The 14,212-nt window shown below is 40.3% G+C and overlaps 1 protein-coding gene across 1 annotated transcript in view; it reads left to right on the top strand.

The window, feature by feature from the left end:
• Positions 1-14,212, top strand: part of ERC2 (ELKS/RAB6-interacting/CAST family member 2) — a 981,774-nt gene that overhangs the window by 415,560 nt on the left and 552,002 nt on the right. The window contains 2 exon segments of the mRNA XM_031952165.1: positions 3,135-3,328; positions 12,997-13,008. Coding sequence (XP_031808025.1) covers positions 3,135-3,328; positions 12,997-13,008 — 206 coding nt within the window.

Genomic DNA, 14,212 nt, shown 5'->3' with positions numbered 1-14,212 from the left:
GGTAACTCCTGTTTTTAGTTATTTAAAAACATTTTCCAAATTGCTCCCAGTTATAGTCATTTCTGGAAAAAACAAGTTTTTGATTCCAAAGTTCACAGATAGGTTAATTTATTAACCAACAAATATATATATACACACAAGTGTCTCATATAGACAACAATGAAATTCTACTTGAAGAAAGTACAAACATGTATGAGTCGTACACTTATACAGAATTATACTCAAAATATATACTAAGTGAAAAGAAATTTCATGGGAAATCATGTTGGATACAAAATTATAAATCATATCCAATTTTAGGTTGAGATTAAGTATTTTAAATTTAGATTAAGTATTTTAAATTAATTACACAATATATTTTAAAAGTGGGATTCCAAAGGACTAGGTTTCTAATTAATAATTTATTGATTTTTTAAAGTCTAATACTAGACTTCAACATATAAAGAAAGTTAGAAAGAAATAATCACAAATGTACATTTTTCGGGATAAGAAAGGCACGATTCAAATCAATGCAAAAAACACTAGGAGCCTAATATTTGCAGTTGGGTCCTGGGGACACAAAAGCCAAGAGAAAAACCTCTCTGGCCCTCCAGAGCTCCCACTTTAACCCAAAGATCACCTGAATTTGCTTTCTGCTTGGCCTGTCTGCTCCCCTGTTCTCCTTTTTACTCATTGCTGAGTCCATAGAAAAATCAGGATCTTTCATCAGAGGAATAGAACTTGAAAGCAAAATTATTTCCTTTCTTATCCTCATGCTTAAACAATATGTTACATGCACTCATTTTTTAAAAGAATGATTATTTCTGCTATAAATGCAAGAGTTATTTCTGTTTATACTAAGTTTTGGAATTTTATTTTTCTACTAAATCATTGCAAAGAGTGTCAACCTTCTCCCAGTAGTAGATTAGTATGGATTTTCTCTAACCACGCATGTTTCCTTCGACTCCCTTCTTGGTTGTAGCTTGCTTACCTTGTTCTTCCCTTGAAATTCCAATAAACGTAACGTAACCAACATCCCCGCTGGACATAACCGGCTGGCAAAACAGCCTACGTTCTCAAACAGCTCAACGTTTTGTTATTTTGATCTGTGAATTTTAAAGGGGAAAAAAAGTTTTCTCGACTTCCTCTGTTGAATGTACTGTGGTTAAATTCCTTGTTTTTCTCCTGCCTGCTCTTTGAAGAAGTCATTTAGGAATAATGGGAAACAAGGGGTAGGCTAAACAGTGCACTGCCTCCTTGTCGCCATGTGTCTGGGATGATTTCAGCCAAAAATCGGGATGCTTTGGCTGCAAATGATCCTGCGATGTTCTTCTTGTCATGTTCACGATGTCCATTGTTGTCTGTGACGTGTCTCCCACTCATGCATGTGTTTGCAGATCTGTGTTCACGTGCTTCTCCATTGTTCAAAGATTTCAGGTTGAGGGTGACCAGTTGAGGCATTTAACAAAAAAAAAGGAAAAAAAAAGGATTAATGGGTTTAAATGTCAGGTAAAAATCCCTTTGTGGTTATTTTTAGAAAGCCTCTACTATGAAAATTGGTGTCTCCATTTCAGCCACCATGGTCTATTGGAATGATTGAATTCAAAAGTCAATTCAATTTAATGAAACAGACATTCTGTACTTAAATGTCTACGATGTGTCAAACACTGATTTTTGGAGTGCTAGGAATATGAAGATGAAACAAAGAAAGAAGAAGGAAAGAAGGAAGTAGGGAAAGAAGGGGAGTAAGAGGATGGGAGGAAAGGCGAGAGGGAGGGAAGGAAGAAAACTGGGTGGGAAGAAAGGAGGAAGGAAGAAAAAGTAGGAGGGAAGAAAGGAAGGAAGGAGAGGTAGAATGAAGATGGGGAAAAGGAAGAGGGAAGGGAGGAAAGAAAGATGGGAGGGAAGGAAGAAAGGAAGAAAGGAGAGATGGAATGAAGATGGGGAAAAGGAAGAGGGAGGGGAGGAAAGAAAGGTAAGAAGGAGGAAAGAAAGGTAAGAAGGAGGAAAGAAAGGTAAGAAGGAAGAAAGGAAGAAAGGGGAAATGGAATGATGATGGTGAGAAGAAAGAGGGAGGGGAGGAAAGAAAGGTGAGAAGGAAGAAAGAAAGGAAAGAAGGAGAAATGGAATGAAGTTGAGAAAAAGGAAGAGGGAGGAAAGGGATGTGGCAAGAAAAGAAAGATAGAAGGGTGAAAGAAAGGAAGGAGAAAGGAAAAGAAAGAAGGAAGAAGATGGAAAGGAGGAAAGAGGGAAGGAAGGGACCCTGCCCACAAGTAGCTTACATTACATTAAGCCAGATAGGTTATCTTCAGTAGCCAATCAAGTGCATTCAATTTAAGTCAACCAATGTTCATTGAGAAGTGATGGTTCTTGGGGACCGAAAGACCTGGATTCAAGTGTTGCTTCTGACACATGCTAACTGAGTGACCATGGGCAAGTGATTGAAGAAGCAGACATTAATGTAAATGTCTATGCTGTTGTCAGCCTCTGCAATGACATTATAGAAGAGTATTGACATTCTTTATTAAAGGGAGTCTCCATGTAGTTCTCTAACTACCCTAATGAACTCATATGTCCGTACCAACAAAAGAAAAAGTTCTTATACACTTAAAGTGTGCAAAACACTCTGTTGGACCCTGAGGGGATAATCCAAGCTTAAAAAGACCTGATTACAAGGTCCACATCAGGGAACTTATAAATTCAGTTGGACGTGTGACAAATAACAATAGCACAAACTCAAAGATTTTTCTACCAGGAAAATGGGATTACAGTTTGTTGGACTCACCTGTTTATGGGTGACAGAAATTTAATGAAGTGATGATCTTCATCCACTTTGTATCTTGTTTATTTTTGAAGACAAATAAAAGCAAATGCCTCTAGTTCTCGGATGAATGAAAGTTCTTTTAAGCTTTGGGAAAACCTATCTAAAAATAACTTGTAGAAACTCGGGTTCTGTGACTGTTTTTCAGACTAACAAGGAGATGTCTGCTTCTTATCACTTAGCAATATTTTCTTTTTCAACTGACAAGACACCCAGAATCCTTTTTTTTTTCTTTTTAATGTTTTATGAGTTGACTTGCTAGGCCCTTAGCATTTCCACCTCTTATCATTCTAAACTGTTGTCTTGATTATTCCTTAAAAATATAATGTCGAAGGCTCATAATGTCGAAGAAGACTCCAGGATGAACCCTGAATTTGCAGATCGAATGAAGCAGCTGGACAAAGAGGCATCTTACTACCGCGATGAATGTGGCAAGGCCCAAGCGGAGGTTGACCGGCTGCTGGAGATCCTCAAGGAGGTGGAGAATGAAAAGAATGATAAAGACAAGAAAATCGCCGAACTCGAAAGGTAGGTTTTAAGAGATCAAATTAAAAAATCAAAGCTGTGCTTGAATTGCCACTGGAGAGGAGAATCCCACATCTCATGGAGTGTTTAATGTAGATGATAAATCTCAGAGAACTCAGGAAACAAACTACACCTGAGTTCAAACCTTGCCTCTGATACGCACAGACGGGGTGACCCTGAGCAAGCTAATGCCTCAGGGTTCTGGACAGCTGTCTGAGACTATGTTTGTCCAGTAGGTTGCTGACCTGCGTTGGTGCAGGGAGCGTGGGAGTGAAATGACAAAGTCTGCTCTTGTATCCCATCCCGATACAACTCCGGGACGTGGGCAGGCAGGGCAAGAAGTCTTTGTCTCTGAAATTAACTTGGGTTGATGTTCATGTTTTAGATAATTCTTGGGTCTTGGGACAATATTCAGAGAATCTGTAATGTCTCCACCTCTTGGAGTCTTTAGTTACCTTGTAAAGATACCTTCCCTATGAAGCTGTAAGTTCCCTCCCTTCCAAATCTATCTTTTATTCATTCAAATTATGTTTATACTTATATATACATATATTGCATATATAAGCATATGTATATTGCCTATATAAACCTATAAGCACATAGATACTGCATATATGTGCATAGGTATATGTACTATATATATGCTTACATATGTGTCTTTCTCCATTAGAATGGAAGCTCTTTCAGGGTAGAGACTCTTGTCTCTAAATTTCTGGCATTTAGTATAGTGTCTGGCATATAGTAAGTGGCTAATAAATGGTCACTGATTGATTCCCTAAAGAAAGAGAAAGAAAAAAAGGAAGAAGGAAAGAAAGAAAGAGAGAAAAAAGAAAGAAAGAAAGAAGAAAAGGAAGAAAGAAAACATAAAGAAAGGAGAAAAGAAAGAAAGGAAGGAAGGAAGAAAGGAAGGAAGGAAGGAAAGGAAAGGAAAGGAGGGAGTGAGGGAGAAAGGCAGGAAGAAAAGGCAAGGAAGGAAGGAAGGAAGGATCTGGTAGAAGAGATAGAATGTAGTTGTTTTTTCCCATGCCAAAATTAGAAGGTTCCTGGAATTATCCTCTTAAAGAGTGTTTCTACCAGAGCCAATATTGGTGGGACAGGTGACCTTAGGCAAGCAATTTGATCACTATCTTCCTTTAGTTTCCCAGTATATAAAATGGGAATAATGCTCCTTGCTTCATCTGTTTTACATCGTTGTGGTTATAATCAATAGACTCTTTTATGGGAGGTTGTTTTTGAAAGTATCAATCAATCACCAAGCCACTTGTTAAGTGCCTACTGTCTGTCAGGCACTGTGCCAAGTATAAAGAACTTCATTGTGGGGCAGCTCGGTGGTGCAGTGGATAGAACACCACCCTTGAGGTCAGGAGGAGCTGAGTTCAATTCTGGCCTCAGACATTTAACACGTCCTGGCTGTGTGACCCTGGGCAAGTCACTTAACCCCAAATGCCTTGAGGGGAAAAAAACTACATTATAATATGGATAGTTAGTCAACATTTATGAAATGGCTGCAACTTGGAGCTCTCAAACACTAAGTCTAGTTCCTGTCCTCTGTTTGGGACACAGCTGCTATACTCGGCAGCAATCACTAGCAAAGGTGGGCCCTGGCTGCTCAGTTCCCATGAATGATTAGGTGAGGGGAGATCGGTGTTGGGCAGGTGGGTGGGAGTGGAGAAATTTTGCTCAAGTCCAGCAAAAACTTGAGGTGCCTGGCTTTGGAAGGCAGGGCAGTGATGGCAGGCAGATCAGGGACCACAATTCACCTGCTTTGGGAACTCTCCCCAACAGTGTGCACCATCACCTGCTCTCCTGCTGTGAATCATAGAGAGTTGCCTCCGACACTGAGAGGTTACATTAATTATCCAAGGTCACACAGCCAGCGTAGGTTTGAGGGGAGGTCTTTTTGGCTCTGAGCTCTGCTTTTTATATCACCTGGAATGGGCCCAGTTCTTCCCCTAGACTGGATGTAGGTGTAAAAATTCATTGCAATGATGTCCTCATCTTCAGCTGTGATGACCATATTAGCACCCGGGATACCTTAGAGTCAGCCGGAATCAGGATAAGCAAAAGTCCTTAGTCTTTATTCTGGTCTTTAGGGGTAGAAGTGAATTGGATGGAAGCATGATCTCCACGACCTCCTTTCTCATCCACCGCCAAGTGACCCTGGCCCATCTTACTCCACCCCCCAGTCCCTCCTACAATCCTCTGTGTACCCCAATCATTGAGCCAGCACAAGATAGTGGGAAGGGCCATTTCCCAAGCATATGCCCACAGAGTATTGTCCAATCGGTAGTTAGCCTCAAGTGCTCGGCAGTCCGACCTCAGTGCATTGACTCAAGAGTTTCACCCTCTACATCAAGCTGTTCAGAATCTTGAAATCCACTTTTTACTACAGCAGAAAGCCTATGGCACCCCAGTGCAAAATTCTGGTCTTTGCTAAAAGGTCCTGGGTTTGAATCTTTTCACAGAGATTTCCCAGCTGTGTCATCTGCCCTATACAAATCCCTTAACTGTTCTCACATTGTGTAAACTGAGGGAGTTAGCTTAGATCATCTCAGAAGTCCTTCTTAGGTACGGATTCTGTGATCCTACAGGTGCCTCTGGCCTGGAATAAAGTTGCAGAATTATTGAATTTGAAAGCTGAAAGCTGCTTCCATAGCCATCCAGCCTAACCCAGCCCAGGAACTTAAAGTGAAAATGTTGGGGGGCAGTTAGATGGGGACAGTAAGGTAGTTCAGTGGATAGGGTACAGGTTCTAGGTCAGGAGGAACTGAGTTCAAATCCAGCCTTGACACTTGACGCTGTCTCTGAGTAAGTCACTTCACCCTGAATGCCTTGTGAAAAAAAGGAAGTTCTTAGGGTGATCTCCAAAGCTAGGTGGTGTAGTGGATGAAGTGCCAGCCCCAGAATCAAGAACACCTGAGCTCAGATCTGATCTCAGACACTAGCTGTATGACCCTGGGCGAGTCCCTTAACTCTGCCTCAGTTTCTTCCTTTGTGAAATGAGTTGGAGAAGGATATAGCAAACCACTCCAGTATTTTTGCCAAGAAAACTCCAAATGGGGTCACAGAGTCAGACATTACTGAAAAATGACTAAAAGCAATAGAACAATCTATCATCAAGGTACTAAGGGCAGTATTATGGGATTCCATCTGCATTTATGGTGAGAACATAGATAGAACCAAATAGCCACAGTCTAGTTTGAATGATTAAAATTAAAATCACTTGTGCTTAGTTGAGGAAGGGAGTTTTCAAGTCTCCACGTTAATCATAAAAATATTAGACAATATTACAGAGCAGATAAAGACCAGGTCTCAAAGCCAAGAAGACTTAGATTCAAGTCCCCTCTCTGACATACATGGGCTGTGTGATTCTGAGTGACGCTCAGCTTTTTTCTGTTCAAAGCCTTGGAGTTATAGAAAAGGGACCAGGATTTCCATGAGGTCATAAACCCATTTCCTATTCCTTTTGTTGTCATTCAGTCACTTCAGTCATGACCAACTCTTCGTGACCCATTTGGGATTTTCTTGTAAGAGATACTGAACAATCTGCCATTTTCTTCTCCAACCCCTTTTACAGACAAGGAAACTGAGGCAGACAGGATGAAGTGACTTGCCTAGAGACACAGCTAATAAGTGTCTCAAGTCAGAGTCTTTCAGCTCTATCTCTATTCCTAACCCGGTAATAATATAATTATATTACCAGGTATGTCATAATATCAGCTAATAATAATGATATCTAGCATTTATGAAGGATTTTAAGGTTTAGAAAGTGTGTGAGTGTGAGTGTGTATGTGTGTGTATATTCGTACTTCATATAGACACACATATACACCTAACTTCATATAGATGCATAGAATGAGGGTGAATGGAAAGGGAATAAAGACATAAGATGCATTTGGAGGAGCATTTGTAAGTTAGGCACTAACAACCACATTTTATAGCTCAGGAAACTCAGGCTAAGAGGGCGTCTCCCAGCATCCCCCTTGCCTGCGTTACAGGTGACGTCCAACTGTGCTCCGTCCAAAGAACCACGCTGCAGCCAAATCAAAGGGTCTTATCATTCGCTTGGTGCTAGTCTCATTGGGCGGTCAGTCTAGTCCAGCCAGTGGAGTCTTCAAAATAATATTTTTAAATGCATAAAAAATCAAACACAGGCATACCGGGAAAGCCAATTCTATCGAAACGCAGCTGTCAAAATGTTATTACAACGTAAGTCCACAGACTCCAGGTTAAGAACCTTTTCTCTAGATCTGATTGATTTAGAGTTTGGAAGTATAAAGAGAGCTTTTGAAAAGCCAGGAGGCATCGTGTTATAGAGAATGTCAGAGTTGACACTGCCTTGATTCTCCCTTGAGTTGCCAATAGAGAGACAGCTGGATGACTTGAGGAATAGAGAGCTGAGCCAGGAAGATTTCAGTGCAAATGAAGCTTCAGAATCACTTAAACTCTGTTCTGCCTCAGTTTCTTCAAATGTGAAATGACCCCTGCCCTAGAGGCTTGATGTGAGGATCAAATGGGATAGTATTTGCATGTTGTTATTGGGAAGGATGAAGGTGGCCACGTCTTCCAACCTGGCATGGCCTTGCTTTAGGGAACTCCCGGGGAGAAACTTCTTCCACTGTGATGGGGAAGATCATTATGTGAAACTCCTAGAGAAGGTCCATTAAGTGACTAAGCCATGCAGACTCGGAGATTTGGAACTGGAAAGGATGCCAGAATCGGTCTCCTGCCTCGGAGCAGCTTATATAAGCCCTCTGAGGCTCAGCACGAATGGCTCCCTTTTGGATCCTCACTCACCCTAATTCCTTGGGGTCCAAATGAGAGCCACACATTTAGCATAAATCTTCCAGTGTGGACTTGGATCCCTCATCATTTTTGATAAAGACTTCCTAGCAGCATCTATCTCTCTGATTCACCCAATGGCTTTGAGAGACTTTTTCTATTTCTTACAACCCTTCTTTGATTGATTAATTGATTGATTATGTATTTTCACCTGGTTAAGGTCTCAGGATATAGTCTTATTTATAATTTCCTATTTGTAGAGTAGAATAATTGACTTGAAGACTTCCTAGCAGCATCTGTCTCTTTGGTTCCCCCAATGACTTTGAGAGACTTTTGTATTTCTTACAACCCTTCTTTGATTGATTAATTGATTGATTATGTATTTTCACCTGGTTAAGGAATCAGGATATACAGTCTTATGACTTTCTATATCTTGAGGAGTGTAATTGATTTACTGACTTGTGACCCTAATGCTTATATACAAAGCAGACAGGTCAAGTGACTTCCCTAGCTTGGGTGTGTGTGTGTGTGTGTGTGTGTGTGTGTGTGTGTGTGTGTGTGTGTGTTTCTCCTGCATTTCAGACAGGTGATTTCATTTTTTTGGAGACCTCCCAGTATGGAGAAGTCTGCTCACAATGCACAATGTCTTGTTGCACAGAGATTATACATGTTTCCTCTTGAAAATACAAGCTTCTTGAGGGCAGGAACTTTCTGTCCCCCTCCCTTTTTTTTGTATCTCCAGCTCTTAGCACAGAGTGATCCACCATTAAATACTTACTCAGTGCTTGTTGAATGACTTCCACGGATTTATTGGATATCATCTCAGACCCATCATTCCTCTCACCAAGCCAGACCACCTTAGTGCCCAGTGTAGTTAATTAAGTCCCCAAGGTCAGATGAAACCCAGCTCATCCCAAGTCATTTCTAGATCACTAAGGCCCAGTCGCCCCAACTTTAACCACTCCAAAAACCAATCAGTGATGTGTTGCCTTCTTGTCTCTCAGAGGGATTTGGAGGCTTAATGACCTCTTATAAATTGCTTTCATATAAAAAAAGAGACCCAGAGGAATGCTAATTAGTTATCAGGTATTGTATACATAACGTAATTTTCCAGTGAAGAAAACAGGTCCTAAGTGGATGGAGCCTTTAAATCACCAGGGGGTATTAACATTTTTATTTCTTCAATCTGGTGTGCATTAAGACAACAGGGATTTTTACAGGCATTTATCTTTATGTATTTTCTGCACATTCCCCTTATCTTTCTCTGTCTCTCTCCTTAAACCTGTTGCCTCCCAGGCGTTGTAATTCACAAAACATGCTGTGGGACCCTGCTCTGTCCCTCTTCTTGCGGCTCATTCGTCTTGAGTCCAACAGGAACATATTTTGGGGCATCTTTACCCCAGCCCGGAACAGAGGAAGGAAGGCAGTGGGGCTGGAGGTTGTGGAACAGGATGGCTTCCTTGGGAAAGGAAACAGCCTGATTTTCCAGGGCATTTTCTGCTGGGTTCCCGGGGGCCTCAGCCCCTCACTTCTCCCTTACACTGTGAAACGGCCTCCTTCTGATTGGGTCATATCTCATGTTCTTGGCTCTGACCCTAAAATTCATACCTCATAAGATTGGGAAGCTCCAGATCTCTGAGCCGCGGGGACAGACATCTCCATTCCAGCGTGGTAGAGGAATGTTTGTAATTAAGTCTGTGATTCGGAGATTGGAAATTGGTTTTGAAGGGATTCTGTGGTCGCCCATCCGACATGGGACTGACCTGGCCGAGGAGCCCACTTTTATCTGGCCGTGCTGTGGGTCACGAGCAAGGAGAGAAGATGGGGCGAGAGCCCACTGGCTCCCTGTAACGGAACCACACGTTCCCACTTTTTGTCCAAATGATCCTTTGCTTTCCCGAAGCTCTGCTCTTAGTCTGGAAATCCAGCTTCCTTCTGTTCTGTTCTTGGGTTGGTTCCACAATGGGTAAATTTCACAGACAGAGCACCAGGATGTACGCACACAAACAGACTCTTTGTGTCTTTCTCAAAGAGCGTTCTTTTCATTTTCTTTTAGCTCCATTAGGCATTAATTTTCAGACTACCTGTTGCCCCTCTGTGATCTCCAGGCATCTTTTAGGTGGTAAATGGTTTCCCTTGTATGGCAACTTGAATTCTTGGGTCTCTCACCTGTAAACCAAGTTAATGCCTGAAATTCAGAGATGTCTGCCTCCAATTACGTGTTCGTTCTATACCTGAGAGCAGGTTCCAGCTAGAGCCCACTTCCCTGCTTATTGTCCCATGGAGAGCCTTTTTGGTTCAGGTACAGTAGGGAAAAACCACCTTGATAATGTCTTGGAAAATAGGTAAATGTGCCCTTCTGGGTCTGACTGTGCCTGGGAATACAGAGGGGCAGCATTTTAAAACTGATAATGAAATAGGAACACCTGGCTCAAATCTCTCCCCACCCTCCCCTACCCCCAGTATACTAGTTGCAAGATTTTGGGAAAGTATGCCCAGCAATTCACTCAGGCTTCAAGCTGCGTGGCATGTGCTGATATGCTTCAACTCTGTGACTTCAATGGTCCCTTCTTTCCCTAAATCACTGCTCCAAGGATCATTTTCAGCCCTTATTTATTTTTAGAATTCTATTCAATTTTATTTTGAAAAAGCATGAAAAACAAATCTTGTTATAAATACATATAACCAAACAAAACATATTCTTGCATTAGCCATTTCCAAAATAGTCTGCCTCAGTCTGCCCTCTAGGTCCATTGCTTCTCTGTCTAACTAGAGACGGACTATATGTTTCACCCTGGATGCTCTAGAACTCTGGTTGATGATTAACACAGAGGTCCTGGGTCTCTCCAAGTTGTTTAACCTAGAATAGGGTTGTATGCATTGTTCTCCCAGTTCTGCTCAATTTCCTCTGTCTTGTTTTGTTCAGATCTCACCAGATTTCTAGGGAACCATCTTGCTCATGATAGTAATATTTCATCACATTGTATACTACAACTTGTTCAGCCATTCTCCAATTGATTACCATCCCTTCAATTTCCAATTCTTTGCTTCATAAAAAAGGACTGCTATAAATATTTCATATTTAGAGGTCCTCTTATTCTTTTTGATCTCTTCAGAGCATAGACATGGATGTGATATCACTAAATCAAAGGGAATGCATAGTTGAACGGCTTTTTAAGTGTATTTCCACATTATTCTCTATGATAATTGTAGGTCAAGCTATACCAACAGTGTAGCTTGTAAGGCCCCTGACAGCACTGTCCAATCATCAGAATACCTCTTCTTGCCTTGATTTTAATGATCAACATCAATACTTTCCCTTAACTAAAATTTCCCAGTATTATTTTCTTAAAAAATATCATTCATTTCTTTTTTTTTCTTCCTGCACAAATGGATGAGGCCATTTTTATTTCTTAGCTTTGACTGACTAGGCCCATTGGCAGAAATGGACTGACTCAGAAAGAGGAAACATAGCTTAAGTTACAAAGGGATGGTCTTGGGATATGGAAAGGAAATTTCACTGCTGACTTATGCTAATTCTACGAACCTGGGAAAGTCCCTTAACCTTACAGAACCCCAGACCACACTCCTAATTAGAAGTTACAGAGGAGGTGACAATCCATATTGGGAGAGGGTCTTTCTATGATGAGAAGTCTCCAAAGAGATCATCTGCCTGAATCAAATATACAAAATAACATGCACACAAACCCCAGAAAAAAAGGTAAAAATTGAATTGATCTTATATAGAAGATAGTCAAGTAGAAGATAGCTTTTTTTTTTTTATATATTTAAAGAATAGATAGAGATAATAGTAGTAGAAAAAATATCCTGATGGCATATGGATGTGTGTATGTGGATTTATTAGATAATATATATTATGTAGATAGCAAATATATATATATATATATATATATATATATATATATAATTACATATTATATATATATAATGATTAGATGTATCTATTATTGGACATTATTATAATAATATATTATTAGACATTCTATTGTATTTAGAGGAAATACTAATAAGATGCTAAGTATGCAGAAAGTACAGTATTAAATTATGAACTTTATTTTCACAATCAGAAAAAAACAACAACATCCTGCTTTCAGCTCTGGAAGAAACTGAATGGTGATGGATAGGGGCGGTGTGGGAGTATGGGGAGGGGGTTGGAGGGAGAAGAGGGAATGTATTAACAAAAAGATCCCTGACCTTGTCTTGGATTATTCCTAGGCACATGGTTTGCTCAACCCCCAAAAAGATGATCACTGTCCTCGTATGGCCAGATTGCTTACTCTTAATTTTCAGCCATGAAAAGGGAAATATCTGAGGGAATGCGTTTTGGTTCAGTCCTTGCTGGTTCATATCATATCTTCGTGACCCCTGAGCTTATAACGAGATATGCTACCTTTGTGATTTCCACTTCTATTTATTAAATCATAAAAGTTTATGGGCCTACAGATAGGGAATGTCTGCATAAATATTCATACCGGAATTGGCCAAACTCTGTCGTTGGCTCACTCGAGTACACCTCTGGTTCGCATCAGGGGGGACTGTACCGGGGCTTCTGACGCAGAAATTGGCTTCTGGGGGTGAATGCTTGATACCCCAAATTGCCAGGGGATGTTTACAGCTTTTCCGGGGAATATCAGATATCAGGGAAATAGAAATGCTTAGCACAGTGCCTGGCACAGAGTTGGTGCATAATCATTATTGATTGATTGATTGATGCTCATCATTGGCTTATGAATTTGCCTAATAGTGCATCACTTTGCTATCGGTTTGCATACTAATGCTTTTTTCCCCTTTCTTTTATTCTCTGCTTCATCCCTTTCTTCCTCTCCGCTTCTCCTCCAAATTGCTGCTCTCTCCCTTGTTGCAACCAGCTTGAATTCCAGGTCAGTACTTTCTGCTATATTATTTTTTTTTCTAAATGCTTATCCTTCCTAAGCTTAGCTCATTTCTTAACTTGTTTTTAATGCATTTCTGTAATGTTTTCTTCTGGCCATTGTTTTTCCCCCATCTCATACCTAGAGTGGTCCATTATATGAGTGTGTGCAATCATAAAGAAAAACAAACCTTTAGATTGTTCTAATCTGTCCCTTCTACATGATGTTATGGTTATTGTAACCCAGTTGTGATAATCTCCAATAAGGTGACATATATCTCGGGAAGATCTCTGAGTTTTGAGTAAAGGACAATGAAATATGGCGCCTCGGAAAATGAACGCGGCCTTCTCAATTTAATTCAGAAGAACAAAAGATTTGGCATTGCCACTGAGACTTGAAAGCTCACTTTAATAGCTTGAGCCATTTAGACCTTTTGCTTAATAAATCACAGTGTTTTGAAAGATTTATAATACTTTTTTAAAAAGTCACTTTTGAAAATTATCAGTGTGTTGGTAACATATTGTACACACATGTTATTTCCTGCCATTGTTTGGGTTTTAACTTTTTAGCTTAGTTTTTATTAGTCATACAACAATCTTTAATTACTGAAGCTGTAGCACATGGGGAGAACCTTCAAAATGGCTTCAGTGTGAGCTGCACGAACCCCAATACTAATCAACACAATGGTGATTGTGCCATGGGATGTCTTTCACAATAAGCCCCAGACAGGTTTCTCTTTTTAAACTTCTGAAGACAGAAGGCTCAGGTCAACATTTTGTTCTTTTTTTAGATTGAGCAAGATCTCCTAAGCTAAGATATAAACTTTTTTTTTCTGAGTTCTTCCTTAATGTAACTTTGAATTTCCTTTTTGCCCCCTGTACCATTTCCTATGTAGAATGTAAGCTCTGTGAGGGCAGGGGTTGCTTTTTTAAAATTTTGTCTTTGAATCCCTGTTCATGAAGTGTTCACAAAGGACTTAATCAGTTTTGATCGAATTGACTTTTTCCAATAGTCCTCGGTTGTTTGCTCTTTGAAAACAGTTTCTGAAAGCCTCGTTCCTTTTCCCAGAACCAGCAGTCAAAAATTATTGAAGCCACAATTCGTTTCTGAGTTTTTCAGGACTCTGTTGAATGCTTGGTTTTTCTCCCCTTCTGGCACACACAGATGGGGGCTCTTGAAAGTGTTTCTCTTGAAGGTAATTCAGAAAAATAAA

The sequence above is a fragment of the Sarcophilus harrisii genome, chromosome 1, assembly GCF_902635505.1.
Source record: "Sarcophilus harrisii chromosome 1, mSarHar1.11, whole genome shotgun sequence".
NCBI lineage: Eukaryota > Metazoa > Chordata > Mammalia > Dasyuromorphia > Dasyuridae > Sarcophilus > Sarcophilus harrisii.
This window is presented reverse-complemented; position numbering and strand designations above follow the sequence as displayed.